This window comes from Cardiocondyla obscurior, linkage group LG08 (genome assembly GCF_019399895.1).
Source record: "Cardiocondyla obscurior isolate alpha-2009 linkage group LG08, Cobs3.1, whole genome shotgun sequence".
NCBI classification, from domain to species: domain Eukaryota; kingdom Metazoa; phylum Arthropoda; class Insecta; order Hymenoptera; family Formicidae; genus Cardiocondyla; species Cardiocondyla obscurior.
Window position 1 is genome coordinate 5,322,905 of NC_091871.1, and position 23,477 is coordinate 5,346,381.

At 43.4% G+C, this 23,477-nt stretch overlaps 1 protein-coding gene across 5 annotated transcripts in view; it reads left to right on the plus strand.

Annotated features, from left to right (window-relative positions):
* The window catches only part of LOC139104904 (rap1 GTPase-activating protein 1), an 82,838-nt gene that overhangs the window by 27,907 nt on the left and 31,454 nt on the right, over positions 1–23,477 (plus strand). For 4 of the 5 annotated variants that reach the window (XM_070660667.1, XM_070660668.1, XM_070660671.1 and 1 more), the window contains exons 2-3: positions 23,107–23,215; positions 23,379–23,471. In XM_070660667.1, the coding sequence (XP_070516768.1) occupies positions 23,107–23,215; positions 23,379–23,471 (202 nt within the window). Of the gene's footprint in view, positions 1–1,048; positions 1,913–23,106; positions 23,216–23,378; positions 23,472–23,477 lie in introns of those variants that run through there. The other variant, XM_070660669.1, reaches the window with a different exon arrangement.

The following is a 23,477-nucleotide window of genomic DNA, read 5'->3' on the forward strand; positions in this document are numbered from 1 at the left end:
CGAACGCCGATCATACGCACGTGCGTATCCCGCCGATCTCGCTTCCAACCGCGATCGTCTCTCCGGCGCGCTCTCAGTGTCTTGCCGACGCGCCGCGCCAGATTGACCGCACGTAAGACAACGACCTCGCCGCTGAGTGCACCGAAAAATCGGCTCGACCTGTTGGGATCGGTATTTATCTTCGTAGGCGAATCGGAACGTGATCGCACAACGTAGCGTGACCTTCGCTTTGAACACTGGACAAGGAAAATTATTCCGCGTGTGAACGATTCTTTTGTGGTCAATACGGTTGTGAATCGAGTGCGCCGATTCACGTCGGTGAATGCACTTGAGCGTGAACTGTGTCGATCGGGTCCCGTGCACAGCGCACAGTGCTTCTCGTTGGTTTCGAATCCGAAGGTTGCCTCGTCTCGTTATCGCGGCTCCGCGGGCGAACAAAGACGGCGCGCGGACTGATAACGGCACGATAGCGTCGACGTTAGTTACTGCTTCCGATTCCTTTCTCTATTTTCAGTCTCGCGTCTACTATATCAGTGACATTGCCGCGTAGACGATAAATTGTTGACCGAATCAGCCACATCCGTCGTTGTTCAGCGACGTTCAAACGCGATCGCGAATCAATTCGCTCGAGTGTCGCAAGATTCATGTTCGAGAGAGAGAACGAGCGAGCTTTTTGCGGAAAAAAATCTGTCCGATACGAAGAGGGACAGATAATAGCGCGTTGTCCTCTCTTCGAGGATTACTCGCCTCTCGAGGTCTCGTGTAACTTTGATCTCGGCAAGTAAATTTAGTCCGCTTCCAATCGACCGCTGAAAGTCACGTTTCTTTTTACGGCGTCTTACACTGGGACTCCCAAACGTTCTTGCCTTGTTTATGTCGTCACCGGAATTCGGAAATATCAAATCCCTTATCTCTTGAGAAAAACAACTTGGTTTTAATGTCATTTAAAATAAAAATGTTTCCACGAGTGGTCTTACATTAGCGAGTCGATTTACGAAAAGAATAAAAAATTTTTTTTTTTTGTCAACTTTAATTTAAAAAAAAATTCTGTTTTTTTAACCTCACCGATTCTATCGTAAGATCGAATATCACAGCTTGATCGGTTTATTCGTAAGTTCGCTAAACGTTTAAGCGTCAAGTAGCGAATGGTCAGTCATTGAACCGAGGCGAATTATCGGACCGATTAGATCAACGTCCTTACGAGAAAGAGGGAGAGATCTATCGCTGTTCCCTGGCGATAACGATCTACGTTCGCCAAAAGCGGACGAATCCAGCGGGAAGCGATCCATCAGGCGAATACTTTCGGGCCCCGCGGGCCACGTGTGCAGAACGCGCTTATCTCGATAATGGTTATCGAATAGACGAGGGAGGCGAGCCGGCGACTCCGAGTAAAAATAGAAAAAAAAAAGGGGGGACCGAGAATCACCGCGAGGATCATTGAGCGGCGGAGGGCGACCTCGAGATAAGGGAGGACAGCAACGGGGAGGAGCTCGCCGATTGTAAATTATATTCACCCGCGCGTCGCGGAAAAATCGGCTGAGCGGACGAAATAATTATTGTGCGCGGCTTCATCTCGCGGCTCGCGCGCTCTCTCCTTTGTGCGGGCACGCGGCGTGGATTAATCGCATGATGCCGATCGCGACGTGAATCGAATGCGAGGTCCGCATCGTCGTCGAAGGGCGGAGACCGGTGCGCCCGTGGCGCAGAGTGATCGGCAAGGTGTCGTCGCGGCGATCGCCCGTCGCCGAGCGGAAAGTGAGGGAGAAAAGTGCACCAGTGCTGCTGGTGGCGCAGGACTCGTCGTCTGGATGCCAGTTCTCGAGGGCGGCGTGCGAAAAAGGGCCGTACGTAAGATGCGGATGAGAATCTGCGCCGCGACCAAGGAGTCCTACACGCTCCTCTCCAAGAAACGGTAAATATTCCCTCCGCTATTCTCGATTTTATTATCAGAGCTCGTTACCGAGCCGCGATACGCGGCGAATAATTGCGAGCGCTAATAGAAAATCTTCACGTCCGATTGCGCGCGCTTCATCTTCCGCGTCTCGTCGGGTTTTTTTGGGGGAGGGGGATCTTTTTTTTTCCCTCTTACGCATTTGCGGACTTCGTTCCAGTTCGCGCACTCACGACGCGTTTAAACGCCCCGTATCCGTGTCCCGCGCACCGATTTCCGTCAAACGGTCCCCGTTCTCTTTCAACGATACGCTAAAGTCGAGCGGCGCAGCGGCCGTGGTTACAGTTAGGGCACACGACGACCGTGTACGAAAGCGGAAAAAGAAAACTCCGGCTGAAAGAGCAGGAGGAGGGCGACGAGTCGATCAAACCCGTAATCATAATTTGCCGACGAAATATTTATGGACTGTCATTTTGCAAATTACCGCTTGGGATTGCGGCTCGTTACACGGCTGCACTCGCGCGAGCAATATACCAAGTAAAACGTAAAAAAAAAAGAAGAAAAATAAAGAAAGGAAAAAAGCGAGAAAGAGAAAGGAAAGAGCCCAAGCCGGGCCGGATAACGGATACTCTAACTTTTAACGACGTCGCGCTCTCCACGTGCGAAAAGAATGGCAAAGCGAAACTTCACGGTCCCTTACGAATTCGCCGAAATTAAAATTGCCTCGCTGTAACGTATACTCTGACCGCCGGATATTTTGCTCTCCAAGTATCACGTTTATTAAACATTTTGAGTACTCGGAATATTTTGCAAAAACACTTTTCGTTCTTTAAATACACGATAGATTTTTCCGAAGTTTTTGAGAGAATCGCGGTTCGAAACTTTTAGTCATTTCCGTCGGTGCGCTGTGATTTTCCCATATACATTCCATTTAACTTGAATACACTTTATCTCTTTTCCCCGGGTCGTTAAAAACTTTTAAGGACTACTTTTCCGTGACGTATATATTTCTTGGAAGCATCTTTTGTAAAGTATTAGGGAAAAAGGCGAGCGAGAGAGAATTTATTATATGTAGTTTTTATTTTTCTATTTTTTTATTTTTTAATTATAATTTTTTTTTTTTAATTTCTTATGGACTTACATGATTAAGCATTATTAAATTCTATTTCATCTTCATTTATGCCGCTGAGACCTCCCTTGCGGATAACATTTTACGCGCAGCCTCGCAACTAAATACGAATATGCTGCTTCGCCGGGCTGTTTTCCATACGTAAATCAGATGTTCGCGACATGCAATCACGTTTAGAAAAAAATCGCGAGAGGAATACTCGACACTGAATGGACGAAGTGATCGATACTCCATTAAGCTTCCTCGTTGATGCGGCGTACGCGAGATCGATTTACGCGGCAGCTCTCCCGGTCCGGGCGATTCGCCCGCCGGGCAGGAATAGCTTCTCCTCGATCTTTAAAACATGCGCGAAGATAAATGCGACACGCAAGTCGCCCGGGAAACGTCCTCTCGCGATTGTTGCGTGATCCCCGGCGGTATTTGCAAGTTCGATCCGAAGCGAAAGTCCGCCGTTTATGTCCGCGAGGCGACGACGCGGCGAGATACATTCACCGCGCGCGGAATTATAATAATTTGCGGCGCGTCGTCATAAATATTCATTCGCACGTGTAACCGTGCACTACGGCTATTTACACAGCCGCGTATGGTGGATTCTAAACAACCCCTTAGAGATTTTCGGTATCCGATTACTATTGCCGGCGCGCGCGCGCGGCGGATAACGACTGGGAACTGTCCGTGCGTTTTATTTCGCCGGAATGAATGCTTTACAGCTGTCCGCCAAGCGAATGAATTATTGTCCGTTTTGTTACCGGTATCGTAGGCACACGTAATCGCTGGCATCAGCATAATCCGCCATTAACATAATCAGCGAAACTCGACGAGAAAGAGACGCCACGAATCGAAATACTTGGGAAAACCCATACGCGAAGAAAAATAAGACTTCTCATGCGTGACTGCCACAAATTAAAATTAAACTCGAACAAAATTAATTAAGCAAATTGTATTGCGATTTTATTACGTCGTAAAGGTTACGTTATTTGTGCCTGCGCATTAATTATAGAGATATAATAATATCCAGGAATTTATTTTATTGATAACTTGCTCGTTAGGTTAATTTTATAAATAACTCGCGTGCGGTTTTAATTCCGTTCGCGGCGTAAACAACGCTCGCGCTGACTGCAGCGCGTTCATTAAATTGTAATTGATTTTAACGTCAGTCTTAATTCATTGCCGTGGCACTCAATGAAGGAGGCGCATAAATGCAAATTCATCGGCAATGGGGGGATAATTAAACGACACATTGAACCGCGTTACAAGAAATTGAGAAGTGTTAAAACCGTCAATCCTAATGTCGATTTTAGCGAACAAGGGGGATTTGGGAATGGGACGAAAGGGGTGATTCCCTAGGGGTGCGCAGGTATAAAAGCAAACACCGTCCTCCCGGTTCGTGATCCGAGAGATGACACGCGATTGCCTCGGTGTAACTTTCGAAAACAGTTTCACGCGGAATATTTATTGCTCGGGAAGGGCCGGATAGATGAAGCTGAAAACGTTAACGTTACGCTACCAGCCTTTAAACTCGCTCCAGAAATTTATGTTTTCGAAGGGATAATTTTCTTTTACTGTTACTCCTCTCGTGCGTCAGATGTAATTCCTATGACCTACACCAATTGTGCATGCACCACTAGGAAAAACATGCCTCGTGAAGCGTAATCAATTTCCTATTTCAAAGTCTGCTGGCTAAATCTAGGTTTATGACTTCAATATGTAAGACCCTGTTTCTCGCCTTTTTTTTTCTTTTTTTTTTTTTTTATCGCAGTACACTTCGGCATGTATACTCGAACGGGGCCATTGGAGCATTATCCCCGCACCACGTTAACCACGTCGACGTGTGATCCTAACGCCGCGATTGACACGACAACCCATATCTCGCGCGATTACTTCGCGCCAAGTTTTTCTTTTTACGCTTCATTAACTTCCAAGTGGCTTCGATTGCCTGTCGCGTTCCGACGCGCACGAGATTGTGAATATTCCTCCCGACGAATCTTCACCCGGACGCGAGACAGGATCTCCGCCGTCTATCGAGTGATTTCGTCCTCGTTCGTCCTTTTCACTCGTACGATTTCTCACCCATCGGAGTTTCTAAAAGAGACGTATCTAAAAGCCCCTATCCTCCCGTTTAATATATCGACCAGCGTTCGATCCCTCGGCAGCTAGATTATTAAGACCTCAGGATTGAAAATCAAATCGGCAATAAACGTAATACATTAAGCGCCATCGAGACTAGACATTCGAGTATCCATAAATTATGCCGGGGAGAATTTTGTTCAAAATCGACGCCGCGTTTCCTTTTGCCGGAGATAACAAGGTAGATACAACACACCCCGTATATTAACACGTAAGTCGAGAACAAGTAACTGTGTGTTCGCGATATCTCCGGACTGTCCGCTCTCTTCTCTTCCCTCTGTTCTCGTTCTCCTTGTAAGTACGCGTCCACGCGTGTTGCAACTGCCAACGCCACAATCTACGCGTATCGTTGTCCCTCCATGTTCTTTCTAGCCGTTTCCCCGTCTCCTCCTAAGCTCCGTCTAATAATGAATCCAAGTATTGTATCGCGCCTCTCGAGCCGCGTATAGCAATGCCGTGGGTCGCGTTAGCCGCACTTGTCGCTATCTTAATTTAATCGTGCCGTGAAATTGATTCCGCAGACTTCTCAGACACACGAGAGAGAAAGAGAGACGCGCATTCATGTTGATTATTTCGATACTTGACCGTTATCGCATTTATTACGTTTTTAAAGTCTTTATTTCAATTGGCGTTACTTTATCTCTCACTCGTAATTCCACAATCACTCGAGTAATTACGTAGGTGCCGTGGGACTTATTGTCATTCACGCCTCGTTAATTATTATCATCGCAATGTATAGATCCTTTTTTTTTTCTTTTTAAAAAAAAAAAAAAAAAAGAACGCAGATTCGCGGATTAAAACAAACGCCCTCGTTTCCTGGCGATAAAAAAAAGAATCATGTCGTTAACGGTTGATGCGCTCGATCTTTTCCGTTTCTTACGCCTTGCCGACGTCTCGCTCGAAGAATCATCGGATCATCGCGCCGGAGTGGCGAGTACAGTTATGGAAATGAATGCCCAGTCACAACGGCTTATAAACGTGACTTATGGATACTGGAAGGATAGTCCTTTCACGAAACACCCGTTCGTGCTAAGCGGCGTTGAGCACGATAGGTACAAGTCGATGAATCAAGAGCAAGACGTTCAGCGTGAAAAGCAGGCAACGCACGCCACATCGCTAATCCCTTAATTAACGTGAAAAATGCCTTGTCACGGGCTGCAGTCAAAGTTTGTTGCGATTCACGGTGAACGTCCAGATTCGATATTCTCGGGCTATTTTTATTACTCTTGCATATATTTACTTTACTCCTTTGTCTAAAAACAGCGTAGATTTAGAGCTAGATACAAAAACTTAGTACTGTATACGGTGTATCGTTAAATCGTTTCTTTTTTTTTTTTTTTAATTTTTTTTTAATTATGTAACACTCTGTATTAAATTTCACGCTGCTTGAAAAACGAATCGAGATCAGCCAGACGAGCGCGAGTGAGCACGAACAAGTTACTCGAATGAGTGCTAACGGCGGTAGTATTCTCTCATTGAGGCTGCAAGTTGCTCATTCGCATTCGCTCGCGCTCCCTTGATTGGTCTAGATTCAATCCTCAACCTTTAAGGAAACGCTCGGCAAGCGCCTCGCAGCTCTTGCCGCTGAAAGTGCGGCGAATTCCGGGAACGGCGGCTCGTGGCGATATCATCATCGGCTGTTATTACACAATGGACCATTCTACTTCATTATTCCGAGTTTCCGCGAACACCCGTTCCGCGGATACCGATAGCGCCGCGATGCAATAAAGTTAAGAAGGACGCGTGCTCAAGTCGGCACCGCGTTTCGGTGAATGTCGAACGAAACGAGAAGCTATAAAATGTGATATAAATACAATTTTCGGGCGATGAGACGACAATTTCGGGATATTCTTTACGCAATACAATCGTGCCCGTTTAAGTTTGTTTTCTCTGCGATTATTATATTTACTTTTGTCCGTATGCGTACGTGACTTTTGAAAGGTTTATTCCATTTCTTCGTAACGGGACGATATTTTTTATTTCTACAACGTGCAATTTTTCCAAGGTAGAAAAGTTGTTAATAGGCTCTGATAATAATCGTTACACGCATCATGTTGCGGACTTTGTAATTAGTAGTTTGCAAAGCGGTTTCGTTCGGTGGCGTCTGCTCGCTTTGCGGGAAATAAGAAAAAGTAAGAGTGAGCAGCGATAGCCGCGTGTTCATCAGCGATATGTTCCTCATTAAAGCCACCAATCCTCGAAAGAGTAACTGGGACATAAATGTAACAAACGCGGATACAAAATAACCACCTTCGCGTAACCCGTTTCTTATCGTGTCGGTGAAACGTTATGCAAATCGTCCGAGAGCTAAGTTTTAGACTCGATGTAATCTGGACGATTTCTCTGCTTTCTTTTTTCCTGTCGCGAGATATTATGGAAATGACTCATTTATCGCGGCCTTTTGAAGCTTTAATAGTAGACGATAAAGCGTATTCAAGGTACAATGTCTCGAAAGTCAAACAAAAGCGCGTCAATTATTCGATCACAGATCCCTCTCAAAACAAACGAGAATGTTTCTTTAATTAGCTTAAGATTTAATTTAATGTCGAGCGAAACGGAAATTAATTTATGTCTCTAATTGTTGACAGTTGTGTTTAAAAAGAAAAAAAAAATGTGAGACAAATGGAAGATATTTTAAATGAGGAATTAAAACAATGAATGTCTCTTTTAGGAAGAAATAGTGGTCACTTATCGCGTGTCTTTGGAATTTATTACCTTTCAGTTAAGATATAATTGAAACATCTCCCATTACCCTCGCCACGATTTATCGATTTTATTTATACGCGCAGCGACAAAAACGCTTAGCCCGGTCCTTATCTCATGCTTTATTAAATATCGAGTGGCTTGAGTGGATAGCTAGGTTCTTAGATAGCGGCCGAAATAAATAAATAATACACGCGTTCGCCACGTCTCCGCCGTGGCTTCTTTTTATCGGAAGTCTTTCGAAATCACTTCGTTGTACCGATACCAAACTTGAATGTACGGACAAGCCAACATAACGCAATTACATAGACGTAATTAAATAACGACTCGGCGGATGGAGATAAGCTTAAATACTCCGTAACCGTTCTGTAAACACCCTGCAAAAATTATGGCAAAAAAAAAAAAACGTATTGCGACATCACGCATGCTTTATCACGGGGATCAGCAATTACTGCGTCCACGAACTTTCGTCACGCTTCGGGGAAGTGCCGCGCGCATATGTGCAGACGCGGGTATTGATACTACTCCACGTGGTCCGAAATTACGCGTGTCCCCCCCCTTCCCCTCCCTTCGCCGAAAAGAGACGGCCGCTAAATCATCCTGCGCCGAGAGATCTCTGTATTAATGGCGACAAACGTCGACCCCCCTGGCTCGAGGAGGGCTATCGAGAGGGCAGATTGTCGGAAGTCCCGAACAAACGGCGGGACGTAATGAAGGGGCAGCGGGGTAGAGGAGAAGTTAGTGTCCAGGTAGGGGACGACATTGGAGATTATGTCGAAAATGCGTTGGCCATCGCGATATATGTGTGTTTACTAATGCGATTTTATGCGCGATGCTCCGCGCGAGTGGACATGAGTGTGTCAAGAGTTCGTCGTGCGTGCTTTGGCACGCGATCGAACCGGTTTCGCGAGGAATAGCGTAATTGCGATTTACGCAAACCTCCACGGTACACCCGTCCGCGCCGGCGGACCCTGGTGGGTATATGAGCGGAATGGCGATTTATTGCATTAGCACGATCGCCGGGAAAATATTTCGCGGGGATATTTTACGGGGTTAACGAGCCAATTCGCAAATTAAAACTTAAGTTTTAACTAGGTATACAACTAAACTTTTAATTAAATATTTTTTGTTTTAATAATTAGATAGAAAACAGGATTTAAAAAATAATTATCAGAACGCATTAATTTTCTTTTACATACGTAGTGCGATAATTTATGATAACCATTAATTTTAAATGCCGCCATTTAAGTTATGATAAAAAAAAAAAAATGCACGCGTGAGGGAAGTCAATCTGACTTAGAATTATTTATAGTTACAACTGTCGGAACGTATGAAAACCTAAAGGTGTATTTTAATATTATCGTTTAGCATCTGTGCTCTCTCGATACCAAGAATGCTCTGTACGTCCAGAAGGTTGATGTAGACTCGGGTCAAAGACGAAGACGAGGCGAGGCAGAGCCTTCTGGACAGGAAACGAGCAATTAAGAGGCCAGAGCGACCTTATCTCGCGCGAGCAGCATGCGAGGCGGCTTCTGATGCTGCATGCGAGGGCGGTTAGGGGCAAGGGGAAGGATCTTAAACGCGTATGAGAATCGGCACGGGACTCTGGATGTTCCTTCGTCGTCAGATCATCGTCGTCATCGGAATGCGGCGGAATTGGTGATTCACTGACGTTAAACGTCTGACTTTTCAATAAAAACTTTAGCTAGTTAATTAACCGTTCTAGATCCCTTATCTTTATCGACTATTCTCATAGTTACATCAGAGTCACTTCCGTCAAAGGAAGTTTAAATGAAAGATTAAAATTACCGAATGCATTAATTAAATTGCAAAAGTTTGAGCTTTGCATATCGGTGACTTTTATCACCTTCCTTCATATTGTACTTTCCATTATAATTTTCAACGAATTAGAAATAAAATTGAGGACAGGGTTTTTTTTTCTGATAACTTAATAAATATGAATTTTTTTTACCGCTTTCAACTCGCATCGCCCCTTTTCGCGCAACGAGCAATTACATTAGCATTGTATTTCAAAGATTCAACGCCCGCGGTTCTTGCTGGCTGGGTTTTACGAGATATTTTTCCGCAAGAATGACGCCCGTCAAGAATGAATATCATCGCAGTTTATAATAAAGCCGCAGCACGCGCTGCCTGTTTCCTTCTGCTTTATTAAATCAATCCAATTACCAATATTGGTGTAGAAGGAGAAAGATAGAGCGAAAGAGAGAGATGTGTTTGCGCCAAACAGACGTTATCGAGCACGTAATCTGTCTGAATAGAATCGTATGCCGTAACCGCAATTCCGTCACATGTGGAAGCTCCGGCATAATGGCCATGCTCGGGGGACGGTTCGAATGGCATACGTATATTATATATGTGTACGCCACAATGGTAATCGGAGGGGTGTGCAGGACAGTGGGCACTTTGTGAGTCATGCGTCATCCATCCCGCGCTATGCGCACCCCTCTCGAGATCATCATCGAGATGCACGGGCCTTACCTTCCCTCCCAGGGCGCGAGGTTTGGCCACGTTTCTATCGCTTCCACGCAGGGGTGCTTATACTTTTTTCTTTCTGCTGCCTCCGCTCACCCTTTAATTATGTCCCGACCGCTGCCGAGATCAATGCGATATACCCGCCCGATCTTTGAACACGCGAGAACTGCAAAGCCGGAGAAACATACGCGCGCGCACATACGCTCGGAAATTTTATTTACGATCTACGAGATTCTAAGAAGGTTAACACACTCCGCTCTATAGTTTCCGTTCTGTTTCGCTCCGTCGCGCCGAGCAAGCGTGACAGAAATTGCTTTTTATTGATATTACTTTCCGTAAATTGTCGCGAATTTATGACGCCGTCTGCCATATAGTGGGTTTACCTGTTCGAGTGAATAAATCGCCCTGCAATAGTTTCCGTAAGAAAAGGAAGAAGAAAAAAAAAACTGCTTCCCTCGAATGATTTATAATTTAGTTAGGACGCGATAAACGCGCGGAGCGAGCGAGTCTGGACCTTACGTAATGGAGTAGAAAAAGAAAACTGGTCGCACCCTTTTTGAGCGCCCGGTCGAACGGGCGGTCGAGGGAGGGAAGGGTGGCGCGATTCACCGGAACTTTGGGCTGGACCCAAACCCCCGAGATTATTGCCACCCGATAATTCGCTCGGTGAGCGGCTCTCGAACTCGTATTTCATCTCGCGCGCGCCCGAACGACCCAACGGTCGCACCGGCCGATATTTGTTAACGATTACAACGCGAAGTCAAATATCAATTAGAGCCAAATGTCAACAGCGCGCGCAACGCATTTATCAATTTTCATTCTGCATTTTGCGCGCCCGGCAAACAAGCCCTCTTTCGACGAATTATTATTTCGCGAATACGTTACGTTTTATTATTGGAGTGCCTCTTGTTTTACTAACAATCGTAAATATAATTGCGCGAATTAATCCCCGCGACGAGTATTGTAAATTAACGTGCTGGTAATTGCGCCGAGGACTTAACGAGCGATTTTTATTACTTCATTAATTTATTAACAAGTACCAAAAGTGTTTTTTTGTTTCTTTTAATTTTTTCTTTTTTTTGGTTATAAATTAAATTTGATTAATCTTTGATTATCCGCGCATGGCTGTTTAATTTTTACGCTATACCTATAAATAATTTTAATATCACGTTGTTAATTTTCTTTTTATACTTTTTGCCTTTACGTTGCGGCTTGCGTCGGTTAATTATTCAGTACTAAAGTTTGTTAACAAGGGTATAATTTTCAGAGCACCTTTTTTTGCTTCTGTTTTTCAAGAAAGTATATTAAAGTCAAGATGAAATTACTGCGCGAGATATACAGAATTTTGAAATATGAGATTTTTTCTTATATTTATAAATAAGAAGCAGGAGTTTATTTTATTTTCTTTATTTATTAATATATTTTTTGTATCCAATTCTGAAACGGAAACGGAATATTTCATACTTCTGACCTGGATCGTCACGAGGATCGATCTGGACCGTAAAAACCGTTAACATGATTGGTTAAAGTACATTGCAGATTATAATAATTGCCAAAACACTTGGCTGTATGTAGGATCCGAAGTCGCGCGGCGCGTAAGGTTTGAAATTGCCGACTAAACTACGTGGAAATAAGCACGACGGTATAACGATAGCCAGCTTCGTTTATGCAACCATTGCACACAGGGTCCGCGAATGTAACGGCGGGGAACGAGAAACTTACGGCGATACGTTTGAGCTTACCGATGTGCGTCGGCCGATAGCATCAGCCGCGCCACGCGTACGTTTAATCTCCAACTGGCGATCGCGAGCAAAGAAAGAGAAATAAAAAAAATGGGTGATACATTTAACGATGTTCTTTCGCAGTTTGCGTAAAATTTGAATCCCCGAGCGTCTACGAATCGCAAAAAAAAAAAAAAAAGTAGCAATTTCTTTCTCGCTGAACACGTCACACTTTGATGAATTATTCGTTCGAGAGTTCAGTTCAAGATTTAACGAATTCGGGGTTTCGGGGCTTAACGGGAACGGCGTAGCGATCCGCCGGGCGGATAGGAAGCAAAGCGTGAATACACGCGAATTACACGCGCATTACGCGATCGCGAATCGGCGCGCGTCTTCGATTGAAACCGGAGCGTGTCGATGCGGTCACGCCGGACTTAAAAACGTCAGCGGGCATCGGAATGAATTACCGCCGTGTATTGTGAGCGCGTGCGACACGTAAGTACTCTAATTCTAATCCCGTTGGCATATGGGGATACCGTTGAATAAATCGGCCGAGCGTGGCGGCGGGCACGCGAGTCCGTTTCGCGTGAATCACACCGAGCGAAATTCAGCACGCGGTCCGGAAAACTAATTAAGAAGTACCGGGGAATTAAAGAAGGAAAAAGTCCAGAGGGTACACCGGAAATCCGGCGTTCGGTATAAAATTAAGATAAAGAGAAACTCATTAAAATTCATTATTGAGCTGATCTTTTAATCTCGCGCGCGAGAAATTTATTACAAAAAAAAAAAAAAAAGTAAAATTAAAAGAGGCAAAAGAACAGTAAAATTTATTCGCAATGTACGAACATCTTTAGAAAAAGAATTTGAAATTTATTATAAATATATTGAATACGTAAAAATTATAAAATATTTTCTATAAAAAAAAAAAGAAGGAAAGAATTGGTGTGAAGTTGTGAAAAATCCGATAACTGTCTGTCGAGTAAATAATGCATGAATTAATTAACGTACAGGACTTCGAATAATCCTCGCACGTCTGTGCCTAATTCTGTTGATTCCTTATCTGACGTTAATTCGACCGAGAAGTGAGCCTTTTCACGCACGTGACGGATACGTTTTGCTCCCCCGCATATCTTGATGGTGACCAAAGATAGGTAATTTACACCGCGTGTTGTACGCTCTGTCCTCGAATCGGCCCTCGTTGTAGGCCGATGTCATCTGCTTCGAAAAGTTACCTAGGAAAGATATCGTTATGCGTTGCCACGGTCGCGCACGCACTCGCAATACAATTCTATGTTTACGACCAGGTCGGCTAAGGCATTTGTATTCGACTCTCGTTCGCTCATTCGTCCGATTTGCATCTCCGCGCGCCTCCGCGTTTCTGCATCGTCGCCAGCGAATCGGGGCGCCGTTCGTGGGACCCGATCTTGCTTGCGAGTGCGATTTAAATCGAGTCGAAGCAAATGGTACGGGGTACAAGAATGCCGCGCGTCTCCAGATTTTTAAAAAGGAAGACGCCCGATTGAAGAGCGCCGCTTTTACTCGCGATCGAGCACGGGGCGGCGGGAATTTGTTTGTGATTTTCCAGCGCCTTGCGGAATAACCAGGCTCCCGTTGAGAATCAACGTATATCAGAATACGCGCACAAACTTGTGAACGAGATTTCGGTATTCCGCACACGCGGGAATGCAGAAAACGCTCGTGAAATTGCGAATAGGATGCCGAATTCGCGCAGTTAGGAACCGGTCAAATGGGGTTTAATGGACTGGTTAATCGACTGCGAAAGCCCACGTTCGAAGGAGATGTCCTGCCTTTTGTACCTATTTCTTTTTTTTCTTTTTTTTGTTCTTTTTTTTTTTGCTTTTATTACCCCCACCGTCCATCGATGGGTAACGCGCGTGCATAAATGCATCTTTCTCGAGTGCGCGGCGGTGATAATGCGTTACACCGGTGCTAAAGCGCCGCGGTGAATCGGCAGCGAGTGTTCTCTCGAGTGTTGAATTTCGAGGGTTGCCATTGAGAGATAGGAAAGACGAGGAAGAGAGAAAAGAGGCGCGTGAATGCTCTCTTTGTCGGAATGCAAATGTCAGCTCGGCGCCGCGCCGGGGTGCCCACGGTATTATGCCCGATGCACAATGCCGAAGTGCTTATAATAATGGTAATGAGAGGAGAAATACGGTCTATGCAAATCCAAGGACTTAAGCCCGCGTGTCGGATATGTAAGCGGACTCCCCGGAATCTAGAGGCGAGATATGGGATCTTCGCGTTGAATTCGAATTGTCAAATTGATTAATTATTTCTTCCATTTTCTCTCTCTCAGGAGTTTATTAATGCTTGGCCGATAGGTTTAAAACGTATATGTATTCTTATATAATTTTTCTTTTTTTTTTTATTGATTTTATGAAGATATATGACGTACATTTGGCACATTATAGTTGTTACAACGACGTTCGTTAAAATAACAAGCGTTGATTCTTGATAAGGTTCTTTAAACGAAAAAAAAGAATTGTATGTCCATGTTATTACAATCTTTGCTTGCTCGACGCACTCAGAAATATCGGTTGTTGTTTCCGTTATTATCTCCGCATTCCCGAAAGACATCTCCTCGTGCACTTACGGGGTGTCGCGTATTTTTTCGACGTTGGAGACCGGAGGTAGCCGTCAACGTATACATATAGCCGCGACATATGCTGCCAGGCATATATCACGTCTCGTCGACCCCTCGTGCGGCTGGGACCCCCGAAATTACGAGGGAGTCTGTTTATTATTTCTCTCTCTCTCCCTCTTTTTTTTCTTTCTTTTTTTTCTCTTCTTGCCCCCTTGCCCTCTATCTAAACATGTGACGCCACGCGAGCAACAATATTAATCTCCGTTTAATTGTTTTTTCTGCACGATGCATTCTCTCGGGAGAATAAATAAAGCGACAACGATTTTCCGAGGCTGTATCTTAATTTTTGAAGGAAAGCAACGCCGAGGATGTTTTTTCAGTCAGTCAATCAGTCGGTCTCGAGATATCGGCCCGGCTAATCTAGTTGTTGATAAGATCGATTAAAATCAATGACAGTCGTCTTAATTAATTTCGAATTGTATCCTAGGATATATTTGGAAGTAATTTTTGTCGGAAAGCTTCCAAATCAAGTTTAGGTACTCCGACCTGTCGAATATCTTTGCACGTGGCTGTTTTACGCCACGTGCCACTGTCGCGGAAACTGCACGCGAATAAATAAGGTGGTCTCGGATTACGGTCGCGGCAGACTGGGCGGGAATATGTCTCTCTTCTTATTCGATCTTTGCCTCATATACCACTAGGCGCGATAGGTTGCATTGCGGTGATTCTGCGTTACGATTCGGCGTAGTGTCCGTGAGGCTGCGTTTAAGATTCATCGCGTAGGCGTGACAAAGAAAACTAAGCCGGACATTCAACGTTCCCGAGATCGAAACGTTTTCCAGCACAATTTCAGATTTTGATGAGAGAAATATTTCATTGCCTCCGAAAGCTTTCCTCTCGAATTTTATTCTTTTAATTTTTTCATGTCGAAACATCCGCGAATATCGAGCGGCAAATGTTCCCGATTTGAATTAGAAGCGTTTTAACTATTTACTTTCTGATTGGAGATATACTGGGGAATAAAAAAAAAAAAAACCCCTTTTGATTGACAAATATTAATCACCGCAAGGCAAATATTCCCGATATAGTGCGTTTGCCGGCGTATACGTCACTCGATTCACTCCTCGGGTGACGGACAATTACCTCCAATGGAAATTTATTTAGCTGTTTTGATTTTGCAACTAGTAATTCGATCGATTCAGGTTAGATATATTTCATAGTTAGTGACTAGCTTCGTGCTGGCAATAATTTATACGGAAGTATTTCTTATTTAGTGATTATCTAGCTAGTGTTTAGTCGATACTCTATAAAATTTAAAAAGTAAAGTTGTCGTTAAAAAAAAGTACCGCCGTGATGAAACCGTCGTTGACAAAACTGGCGGGATGAGAGAGGTAGATGGAGGAAGAACGATGATTTTTCGACAGAATAAATCAAACAGAGTTTACCCCTCGTGTACATACGCCTACGTTCGCAAACGAAGGCGCAACGCGAAACGGACGGTCGAACGATCATTGGGAGAAATGTTAATTTTCTGCAGGAAATCTTACCATTTTTTTTTTTATTCTTTTTTTTTTAATTACAATTACCAATCTGTTTTCAATTAATTTTTTGTTGTCTTGTAGTGATTCTACTTTTAACGATAATTATCTTTTAAACGCGAGATTTCTCTCTACTTTCCCCGGCTTCTTTTACTCGCATCTCGTTTTTGATCTTTTCTCGATTAAATCGTATTAAAAAGTGCCGGCACGATGCCCGGTATTATCCACCGCTTCCACACGAGAAACAGGTACACGTAGATCGGATTTCTGCTGCTCGGTTGTTCATTGATACAAAAGGGTGGCCCTCGCGTGTCCAACCCCTTCGTATGCATGACATTTAATCTTGAAGTGCGCTCGAAAGACATTTATAAAATTAAGCCTCCGGATGAGAAATAAATTCGGGACGACTAAGCGCAATAAAAAATTAGATCACATAACTCTCGGCGAGTTAGTTTTTCGCAAGATAAGACTTCGGGTGGGGAGAAGGAGAGGAGAATTGAAAGGTGGTCGAATAGCCGTTTGCAGCCGGGGCTAGGAAGGGGTAGAAACAAAGAGGAAAAATTTCGCATCAATCACGAGTGTCTGTGAGAATGATGGACGCGTGTGCGCGTGACGTATATTAACATATTCATGCGTGACAAACTGCGCGCGAGGACCTCTTCCTGGACGCATCTGTCCGTCAATCTCCAGGACGTACCCTTTCCGCATCATGAAAAGTGTGAAACCGGACGGACGAGGCTGTCGAAAAAGAAAAAAAAAATTAATAAAAGAAAAAACACAAGGGACATTAATTCGTTACTGTATTAAAATAGACTCGACGAGACGCGCCAAAAATTAAATAGTAAAAGGGTTAAGCTTTGAATTATTCTCAAACATGTGCTTCAAAAAAAAAAATGTTGATATTAATATTTATTTGATAATCATTACGGAATGTTATAGAGTCGTAATTGCTTTATCACATCACATTTACATGTATACGGCGAAATAAAGCACGTCGAAACTCGGGCTGTAACGAACAGAGAATTGCGCCTTGCGATATTTCTTCGAGATTTACCACGTCCGGATCGATCGAAGCGACGTATTGATCAGATACCGAGACTGGCCCGCGGAATAGCCGGCGTATTACGTAACGGAATTTATACGAAGGGAATGCATAAGAAACGCGTGCACGTCGATCAGCCGGCGAAGATACACACGGCGTGTTGGCTGTGCCGACGTTATCAGTCACGAACAGTCGACGATGTAATTAATTGATGCGTATAACGTTTAATTTATTTGCAATGCAATTTATTATTTAACACAACCGTAAATACAATGCAAAATAATATAACGCGCAGTCGATTGTGGTAATAATTGACGCGAGTAACGCACCGATCAAACTTGGAACGCGGTCTTGATCGAGATTGCAGATCAACAATATCTGCTTGAGTTACATAATTACGTGTCGATGCATTGAAAAAGGTAGGACATTGTAGTGCTTTATCGTTAATTTATTGAATACGGACGGTGCCGCTGATATAGATCGCGCACGCGATCTTAGTTTGCATGCGCCTGTATTCTGGCCGGTCGCATAAACAATTTTTCTTGAAAGTGATAAACCCGTTGTACATACCTACTAAATAAAGACAGTCGCGCGATAACTTTCACGAGATAAAATTCTCGCCTGGATTCGGGCACGATTTATCGGACGGTAATCGCGTCGCGGCGGTCGCGCAAATTTTCAGATCACTTTATTTGTCTAGGGTTAAATGCATCTTGTCGAGATATATGTGACAGATGATTCTCTGTCGTTCGAGAGATTTTTAACAATTTAATAATTCAACGAACAAGGGTTTTATTAATTTTAATTATTATATTTTTATTAATAATATAATAATAGTAATATTTTGATGTGTTATTTTTTTGGCAGCGTTTTTAATTTTTTTTTTTTTTTTTTTTTAATCTTTGGGGCTTTGATTACCTTCTGCCGAATTTGAAATTGTCTGTCACCCTGTGCACGGATTGCAAAATTGATTTTGCAACGCGCAAGTGGCACGACGTCTGCCGCGGAACTCGTTTGTCCGGTTACTTTCCATTCGCGGGTGCACTTCGGCTCGCGCTTGCATCGATCGCTTGTATTCTTTTTTTTTCTTTCTTCCCTTGCTTTCCATAAACGCGCGAGACCACGGCCCGGAATATTAATCGCTTTTCGGCCGTCAGAACACTCCGTGGACAAGAAATTCCGTAACGTCGCGAGCCTGTCACGCGTCACTTCAAAATTGCTGTCAATTTTGCAAAACTAAAGTGAACGCTCTTGAACGTTTTGCTCCCCGTGACGCGTCTTATTAACATTTTTTAATTAAAAAATTTTAATTTTGCATTTTATCCTTGCAACGGGCGCGATTTCACGCCGTTGTTGCTCTTGTATTTCAAACTTTTTATCTGTGACCTACATTTTGATAAAAATGATAAGAGAAAGGGATGCCGCTCGTTTGTGCTCGTTCTTCGTTTGTTATATGTATATTCTATGATCTTTTATTAATTATTATTTCATTATCCGAAAGACAGTCTTCCGTGATTTTAACTAAAATTAACGATACTCCTTTTTTTTAAAAAATAGGTCTTTAAAAGAGGCACGTTTTCTAAATTAGACTGAGATGAGTGGAAACTCTTGGAGCGTAATCTCCGTGAGTGTACTTTCGGGATTGCAAACGTGATTATTAGGATGTTCATCCTGGTATACGCTAATTTTTCCTTTGTTCATCCTGCGACGTGCGTCCGGTTGCTCTCGGTTCGGCCGAGCTCGTCATTCGAGCGTTTTATTAAATTAACTCGTTTAATTGGGCGCGTCCATTATTCCATGGCACCCACGAGAGGCACGAGGAAACACAATTCTATGGGAAACACGCAGTTCCGCGCTGGATCCCAATGACGTAAGCTCTCTCTCTTTCTCTCTCTCGTATTTTCACAAACACAGCATCTACTAGATTAAAAAACAAATTATCTCAGTTTTTTTTGTTGCATAGAATTCAATACCTCGAAATTAAACTCTAAATTTAGCTTGAACTGTTGAAGTGCTTTAAATTATTTTTCGATTATTACGCTTTTAGTTTGTCTGGTCATTTTTCTTTTCCGCAAAAGTTTACTTTTCTCGATTGAGAGTCAAGATTTGAGTGACGTAGACGCGCGCAAAGATCGGAGCGCGGAGCCAAACTGTCCACAAAATTACGCGTTATTATTTCAGCGGGGTGGTTAACGGGTGATCTCGTTTGCGTAATAATCGGCTTGGGAATGGGAATACGACAATAGCGGTCGCGGCGGAATGCGCGACTGTCGACGGATAGATACGACAATAAATGCCATTCGCAATGAGATTGTCTCGTCGAGAGTTAACAAATGTCACCGTTGGAAAAAGAAAAGACCCGGAGCTAAATTGCGACCGTTAAATATTATCCGACGTCGTGTTGAAATTTATCTAATATCTCGCGATTAATTTTTTGAGATTATAAATTTATTTCTAAAAATTATCAGAAAAAAATAGAATATTTTTTCTTTTATCTTTTCTTTTTTTTCTTTTTTTTTCTAAGATGTTGCATCGAGATAAACGGATCGAGAATTGTTCGTGTCTCTCCTTTTACCTCTTTTTATTCAATTTACCTTTCACTGTCTCTTTTTTTTTTTCTTTCTTTTTTTCTCCGGCACTAAACCCAAGTTATGGCACGACGCGAATTACATTTGGAAGCGCGACGGCGGGCCCTTTATGGCATTCGGCCGAGTGTGTCAAACGCGCAATTATCGGACGGAACATAAATGCCAGTCGCGGGAAGAAAGATCGCGGATCTTTTTAGAGATACGCCGGGATTTTTTCCGAGCGCGGTAAGAACCGCTGTGACTCGGACGCTGTCGCGAGGCTCTTTCGCAATGTCGCGCGCGACAGATTTCCCCGCTCGTTTTCTCGTTTCATCGCGTGCTGCGTCAGACTCGTCGAATCGATACTGATTGCATCGATGTTGCGGATATTAACATTTGATTGGATTTCCCAGGCACACATCTCATTTGTTAGGGTCAGGCAAAACGTTAAATAGATGATGAGTGACGTATCTGCGGACGCGAGATATAAATGGGAGTCATGAAATATTAGAAATAACGTGTTTGTCATGAAAAGTGTATTAAATAAAATATTAAAATCGTGATTCCCAACCAGCTCTTATTTCCCTCGTGTAATTGCTAACCTCGGGGTCTCTCTCACAAATTTGTAATACCGGATTGGAGGACAGTCTTCTCTTTCTCTTTTTCAATTTTTTTTTTATTTTTATTTGAACTAAACGAGAACGTAATTAATCTCAAAGGAAAGGATGCTACCGCCGAGACGACATCGTCATCGTCATTGCGGTCCGAAAAAGTCCGCAGCTGCTCGCGCCAGATGCAATCGCTTGACCTCAGCTTCGTTTTCGCTTCGTAGAAATTATTCCCATTTAGGCAATTCTATATATTATTAGGCTTACTCGACGTTCTCGTTTCAATCTTTAAATTTATCCCCATATCTATCCCGACTTTCAATTAAGTCGCAGCTTCTGAGACGTTCCGTTAAAGAGAGAAAATAGTTGTCCAACTCGAATTTCTTCGCGCTCTCCTCCCCAACTCGAATATTGATTAGCCAGATATTTTAATTGATCGGATTGCAGGCAGTCACGCGTCCTTTCGCGCATTCTCCCCCATTTGTTCAGCAGTTTAACGCCCGAGTAGAACCGCTCGCCCTTGAATTTCAAAGAATGACCGACGAATCGGCGGCGGTAAAGCCGGCCGTTCGCACTTTACGTCTCGCGCGTGATTTTCTCGATCCTCTGGCGAGGCGAGTTCTCTCCGCCGCGCGCGATAGAAATACGATCGTACGAAGCGATTATTTCTTTGCGGCACAGAGCCTGGATAATTGCTATCTCGCTTATTGCGCCTCGGTCTCGCTTGTTGCGTTTTGGTCAGCGAGTATTTGGAATGAGCGCAGTGGCGTAGTTTGATTCTTTCGCTGTTAATCTCGCTCGACGACGATCTTCTCCTTCCTGGCAAAGATGCAAGTCGCTTTCCCGTTGCTTTCGCACGTGACGAGCCGTGCCATTACGCGTCATTAAGTAACATAAAAATTTCGCTAGATTGAACGGTCGAGATTGAATTTGCGAAATATATATTTTTGTACCTAATCCGAGACGAGGACTCGATCTCATCAATATTCTCTGATGGATCTTGAAATAGAAATACGCTGTTACTAAGGCACTTTGAACGTAAACGTCTTCTTGTTTCATCAGCCGTCGATCAGGCCGCGAATCCGAGCTCTCGATTGACGTCTGAATTGATTAAAAAAAAAAAAAAAAGGAGGGGAGGCTTGTCGCTACACTTGTTCTGAATTTCTCGTTGCGTCGTATTTACGGAAAAGAAAATTAACCTGACTACGCTCATGACGCAAATTCTCGTCTTGCAGCCAGAGTTGGCAGTTATGCAGAAAGGGGCATTCCGAGTAGTTGCACGGGGCTCGATTCGACAGGTCCCGGTGCCTTATTAGAATTTATATTTCAGAGTATTTCAGGAAATTGCGCGCTGCCTTTCAACCGGGGATATTTTCTAATGAATCCGGGATCATTTTTCCATCTCTCGAGGAGGCCGTTCGTTGAGTCGGTGACTTTTCACCGCCGTCGCCGGCGTAAAATTTTAAAATGTAGGCCCGACCCGCTTGACATTAATTATAGACTCTATCCTTTCAGCGTAACAAGTTCACCGGCATATAGCTAATAACCTTGTGGCGTTACCGCGCTCGATTCAGGAATATAATGGTCGGCGTGATTCTTAAAAATCGCAGAACGAACCGCTTAACTTATTTTGTCTAATAACTCCTGGAATTATTATCGGCAAAAAGCCGTACAGTACCGTTCTTTCTCTCTAATTACCCGAACGCTTCAAAAATTGAGAGAACAATAAGTGTAGATTCGTATAGGATATGTAATTATACGTTTATCACAAACTTGCTTTATTTATCGATAATTTCGTTAATATTTCTACTATTTTATTCAGCATTTTTTAAGTATATTTGTTTTACATACTCTCTCTTTTTTTTTTTTTTTTAATTGTGGGATATATAAATTTTAATGATTAAAATATTTATACCTCCGTGATATTTTACTTTATCTTTGGTAAATATCGCACGTTGTTTATGTTATTGCGCACGTTATAAAGTTTCAATCTGCGAGATCGGGGTCTACAAAATGCTTCAAGATTTACTCACGCGTCATCGCGGTATCATTATGGGCCACAAGAGAAGAAAGAGAGACGGGGAGAGGAGTGTGTCTTGTAATAATATCGTGTAACTTACGTACGGGCGAGTTATTACGCGCCGCGGAAATATGTTAATACACCTATTTCTTAATATACAGCCAGTAATGATGCACTTTACTTTATGGGATCGCGGGCACAGAACGTGTTCTCGAAACGGCCAATATCTTTCGCGCCGCCAGAGAAAGCGCGGAATTTTTCCGCGGACGCGTTTTAACCTTGTGCACTCGAGGAAATAGACTTCGTCGGGATACAGTCCGGGAAACTTACGTAAAGAATTTTCGACAGGGTGTCGTCTTGTCAGTGAGATGCAGGAAATTATACCGACGTATAATTAGAAAAATGTCCGCAGAATCCGACGTTTTAACATTCTTATAAAAAGTCAATTCTTAAAAAAAAAAAAAAAAAAAAAAAAAAGAAGACAAAAGAATAACCCTGAAAATAAGATCAACGTTGTCAGCTTAATTAGCTTTTGAATTTAAAATAGATTTTATGCGTTGAATTACTTTTAATTAAGCTACATTAAATTTCACCCATAACACCCACTTGCCGAACTGTGGGAAGATTCGTCGCTAATCGCACGCTTCTCGCTCGTTTTTCAGGAGACAGCAGCTGGAGCAGCCCGTATATTGCGAGTCCGAGTCGCGACGACCCACCACCGTGGAAGATGACAAGCAAGATGTGTCAGGCAGCAATCCGGAGAAAGTTAAGGTGAGCTGTTATTGCCGGCCACGCTAATAAGAGTTCTTAAGAATTAGCTGGTGCGGTTATAGTTATAATCGACTTATTCCCCGCAACGAGTCGTGACTTCGCGAGCGGGAGAGCAAGCTGAGAGAGGCGAAGGAAAATATATTTCGTAATTTCTCTGTTGTAGAGCACGACGCAAGATCTGTTCGAGCTGCTCGAGCGAGTACAAAGTTCACGTCTCGATGACCAACGCTGCGTTCTGCCGTCGTACTTCTCTCAGGTACGT